This window comes from Magnolia sinica, chromosome 11 (genome assembly GCF_029962835.1).
Source record: "Magnolia sinica isolate HGM2019 chromosome 11, MsV1, whole genome shotgun sequence".
Lineage (NCBI taxonomy): Eukaryota > Viridiplantae > Streptophyta > Magnoliopsida > Magnoliales > Magnoliaceae > Magnolia > Magnolia sinica.
In genome coordinates this window covers 20648583-20653382 of record NC_080583.1, presented here as the reverse complement: position 1 = coordinate 20653382, position 4800 = coordinate 20648583, and the positions used below count along the sequence as shown (strand labels likewise).

Here is a 4800-nt window from a genome sequence, read left to right as displayed (position 1 = left end):
AAAAGGTCAGCCCCATAACATCCCTACCCCCACCCCATGAGTAACGAAATTACGGAAATACCCACCCGCTTGAATTCGGACCATTTTCCATTGGGCAATTTCGTCCATCTCGGAACTATAAGTTTCCATGCAGACATGATTGCGATGCATCGGGAATAATTGACGCATCATGAAAAGAGAAATGATACAGTGGAGACAGAAGGGAGCACCGAAATATGGTACGGCCATTTTCTTGTACAGTACATGTGGCAGAGTGATGGCTTAATCCAAACCGTCCAGATACTGATAAAGACCATTGATGTTCTAATCGATGAGCCGAGATCATGTCCCCGTCCTTTTTAGCCACAGCTCATTTTTTAGCATGGGCAGGTGGACCACACCACAGGACAGTGGTTATTAAATGCTTGTCTTTTCCCTTCATCTCAGTCAGTATGGATTGCAAACTAACAGTAGGTGGACCTTCCGTAGTTTTTAATGGTGGGTATTCAAGGGTGAACGTCATGGATATACAACACACATATAAGGTGGGCCCCACAGTCACGGTCACAGTCATACCGAAGCCTGTATATCCTCGACTTCACCTAATCCATCACTTTACCGCGCTCAATTTCAACCGTTCAATGTTTTCTTTTTACTATTATCTGATGAACAAAGACCATACGATGGATGGGCATTTCGAACCTTCCCATCAGTAGTACCAGAATCTGGGTATGCGGTCCAGTTTGATGCGTCATCTATGTGCTGTGGAGAGAGGACAAGAGCCTCCAATAGCTTAAACTGTGGGGCCCACTGCAATGTACGTGTCAAATCCACTCCATCAGCTTTGCCAGATCCAGGCCCCAATGGCCACAGCCCAAGAAACGGTGGAGATTAAACGCCCACCATTGGAACCTTCGTCAGGCCCGCTGAAGTTTTGGAATGGGCAGGTATTTCTGTGGAGATCACCTTATGAACGGCTTGGATGGCACATCCCCGTGAAGGTTTTAACCGTGAAAGTTTCCACATCTACTGATTCCTGTGGTGTGGCCCACTTAATTATTGGATCTGGTTTGTTTTTACGTTCCTTCCTAACGTGAGCTGGTGCAACTGATGGACGGATTGGATTTCATAAAGACATCGCGGAGGGCCACAAAGAACTCGGGTGTTAGAGAGGGAAACAGATTGGCTACTCCCCCCCCAGCCAATGGCTGGTGTTCGGTGGTCTGTGGGCCCCACCATGATGTGTGTGTTTCATCCATGCCGTCCATCTATTTTTCTAGATCATTTTATTATATCACACTGAAAATGAGGTATATCCCAATCTCAAGTAGACCACGTTACAGGAAACAGTGTTGAATGAACGGCGACCATTAAAAACTTCCTGGGGGCCATAAAAGTATCGGATCAAGCTGATCTTTGTTTTCTCCCTTCATCTGGGTATTTATGACCTAATCAACAGATTGGATGTCAGATAAACAGTACAGTGGGCCTTAGGAAGATTTAAATGATGGATATCCAATTACTATTGTTTTCCTGCGGTGTGGTCCACCTAAGATTTATATCCCTCTTATTTTTGAGATGCAGCCCTAAAATGATCTTTAAAAATGGATGAACGGAATGGATGAAACACATACATCATGGTGGGGCCCACAGACCACCGAACACCAGCCCGGGGGTGGGGGGGAGTAGCCAATCCGTTCCCGGTAGGGAAAAGAGATACTTTATATCCGTACGCCCGACAAAGTTGTATGGGTTGAGTACCTGACGCGATCGTAGCTGGCTGTTCCATTTTTAACCGTCCGTTGGTCTCTGAGAACGTTATAAGGGCTATCTATGGTCCATCAAATGGACCCCACTACCATTTTCAAAATACTGAAGTATCACTGGAGTTTTGTCCATGCACTAACCAAATGTAGGATCATCATCAATCTGGACGGTCCAGATTGAGCTACAAGTGTGGCCATGTGGATCACATGTCCACGTGTTAAATAATCCATCAAACAAATAATGGGTGGTGAGATTAATGTCCAAGTGGACCAATGAGATAATGCCAGCCCCATCAAATAACTCTACCACAATCTCCAATTTATATATATATATAAAACAGGAGATAAATATTTTAATAACAGGGAGATTAAGGAAATAAAACCAAGATTAAAACCCTAATCACTACCCTAATCTCTCTCATTAAAACCCTGAACGAAAATAAATAAAAACCCCATTTTTTTTCTCAAAAATACCAAAAGAGGGATTTTCTTTTTCTTTTCCTTTGTTTTTTATAAAAATCTTTTCGCTCTCTTTTTAACTTCTCAAACATTACTCTTACCGCGATCGTCCGTACGTAATGTTTCTGTACATCTCGGCTTCCTACGCTTATTCGACGGCTCAGCTCGAGCCGCATCTGGGTTCTCCGAAGCGGACTTCTGCGTGTCGCAGCTGCCACAAGCCGCCGCGTCAAGCACCCCGACTGGGCTCTGCGGCGTCGGCTCCGGTCCGGCTTTCACCCCAGCCGGACACGTGTCGATTAAGTACTCCTCCATTAGTTGCTGACAGCGTCCGACCAGCTCCTGCAGTCAAATTACCGAAACACCCACGAGTGTTAGTAAAGGATACTAATCCTGCTACTCCGGACCACCGGAATTTGTACTCCTTCGTATCTCTTCGCGTTCATGAAAGGCTATGATGACCCCAACAGCCTAAAAGACTGCCAACAGTACATGTCATGTCCAATGTGGGGTCCATCGGTTCCAGTTCTATAGTCAAGGTTTCCGTAAGGAACACAATTTCAAATGGTCCTGCGGAACACCTATTGTAACCCGATGAGAAGAACAACTCGCCGACGAACTACGCACTAACCCACCTGCCACATAATGAAAGACACGACTGGGCTCTGGTGTGGTAGTTCAGCACCACTTTCAAAATGGTGGTGACTCATGCTTACACTTATCGCACATGTGGGCAATCCAAACCGTCCAAATTGTAGAGCACATGATGAAGCCCAACACGAGATCACACTCATCTTGCAAATACAGTTGGTTGTAAAAAAATGGACGGTTAGACGGAATCACAGTAAATTGTCCAAATTCAACGGACAGATTCAGATGGATTCCATAATCTGCTCCATGTAGACGGATACAACTGCCCCAAATTTTGTTTTTAAATGATGGTGAACACCAGAAGAAATACACCGTACGCGAGTCCATTACCTGACTCAGCTCATCGTAAAACATCGCCGCACTCCAATCATCTCCGGCCAAAGAATCGCCGATTTCTCCGGCCGCGCAAAGTACAGCAGCCGCTGCGATCGTCGACGGTCGATACCCCAAAAAATCGATAACTGCCCACAAAAAATCGCATCTTCATAAAAAAAAATCGCACGAAACGCAAAAAATCGGATCTGGGTATCGCGAATCGGATCGTCCTGTTTTTTTTTTTTTACCTCTGTGAGTGCTGAGTATAAGATCCGAAACGCGCGACGAAAACCGATACGAACAAAATGCGTGCCGGGAGCCGAAACTCAGCAGCTTCCGTGTGAAAAAATCGACGAAATCGAAGGGCGTAACGGACCGCATCCGCCATTTGAGATTGGCCATGACGAGAAGCTCCATCCGCCCGATCGTTCGAGGCGCGAACACGAAGCGCGGTTCGAACAGCTGGAAGTCCAAGAGAAGAGGCACGTCCGTTTCTTCCATTTTCGCAGCGAGAGAAAGGCAAGCTACTGACAGCAGCTGAAAAGGCCACCCATTTCCTCTCTGCCATTGAAAAAACGCCACCGAGTCAGATTCCGGCGAGAGCCGCCTCGGAAAACGGGAGAAAATAAGATCGGTATCAGATCCCGGCGCCGGAGAATCAATTTTCCGGCGAACGGGGAGTTGGATTTTTACCGGGAGAGTGTGGGAGGAGAGGAACCGATCGAGGTAGTTGACGGAGAGATACACTGTTACCGGACGGAAATGGTAGTACTCGTGCACCTGCAGCAGTGGCAAAATCGTAAATATTTGACAAAGGGCAGGGCTAATGTAGGATATTTCGATGGTTTTCTTGCCTTGGACATCCAGCTGATGGCGTCTTGACGGGCAGTAACGTCGAGCGACCGGTCCTGGAATCGCCGGAGGTAGTCAGATTCCGGCATGTGGTGGAGCTCGGAGTCGAGGAGGGCGGAGATCGAACGGTCGTCGTTGTCTGGCGGGAGATGGTGGTGGAGTGCGGCGGAGGAGCATGGTTGTGGTGGTGGTGTTGGGGTCCACGTGTCAGAATCCCAGGACGCGGCGTCTTCGGGGCAGAAGAGGTTAGAAGCGGAGGAGGCGGACATCGCTGTGGGAGAGGGAGAAGGACTAGGGAAGAGGTTTGGAAGATAGCATTATTGTGGTCTGGTTTTGGGAGAGCGCTGGTGAACCGTTGTGGTCTGGTTTTGCGAGAGCGGTTTTGAACCGTTGTAGTCTGGTTTTGGGGAATCCGGCGGTTTGGATGAAGTGGGCCTTGGACATGGCGTTTATGGGTGCGGAATGCCCATGACATGAAGAAGAGGACGATGAGGAGAGAAGAGAGAGAGAGAGAGAGAGAGTCTCTCTCTCTCTCTCTCTCTCCGGAGATGTGAGAATCCAGACCATTCATAAAGTGGGGACCTCGAACGATAACATGAGTTCGAATGTATGGTAATTACGGTGCATTCGAGCTGTGTGGAGCCCACTCATGATTTGTATTTGGAATCCAGACCGTGCATCTGGTGAGAGTCTTCGTGGGGACTGTATATTCCAAGAATTGTTTCTATGAGAAACTCAGGTGGGACACACCATAGGGAACAATGAACGGTCGAGCTAA

General features: G+C 47.5%; 1 protein-coding gene across 1 annotated transcript; it reads right to left on the bottom strand.

The window, feature by feature from the left end:
- Positions 1–2072: 2072 nt before the first annotated feature.
- LOC131218918 (cyclin-D1-1-like) lies at positions 2073–4544 on the bottom strand. Its single transcript, XM_058213798.1, has 5 exons — positions 4025–4544; positions 3864–3950; positions 3419–3731; positions 3186–3316; positions 2073–2546 (listed from the first exon to the last, which is right to left on the bottom strand). The coding sequence occupies exons 1-5, from the start codon at positions 4289–4291 to the stop codon at positions 2289–2291; spliced, it is 1056 nt and encodes a 351-aa protein (XP_058069781.1). The 5' UTR covers positions 4292–4544; the 3' UTR covers positions 2073–2288.
- Positions 4545–4800: the final 256 nt, after the last annotated feature.

Coding starts and splice junctions, on each gene's coding strand:
- LOC131218918 (XM_058213798.1), bottom strand. CDS start 4,291: ATGTCCGCCTCCTCCGCTTCTAACCTCTTCTGCCCCGAAGACGCCGCG. Junction 3,951..4,024: donor CCATCAGCTGGATGTCCAAG/GCAAGAAAACCA, acceptor CCACTGCTGCAG/GTGCACGAGTACTACCATTT. Junction 3,732..3,863: donor TCTCCTCCCACACTCTCCCG/GTAAAAATCCAA, acceptor TTTCAATGGCAG/AGAGGAAATGGGTGGCCTTT.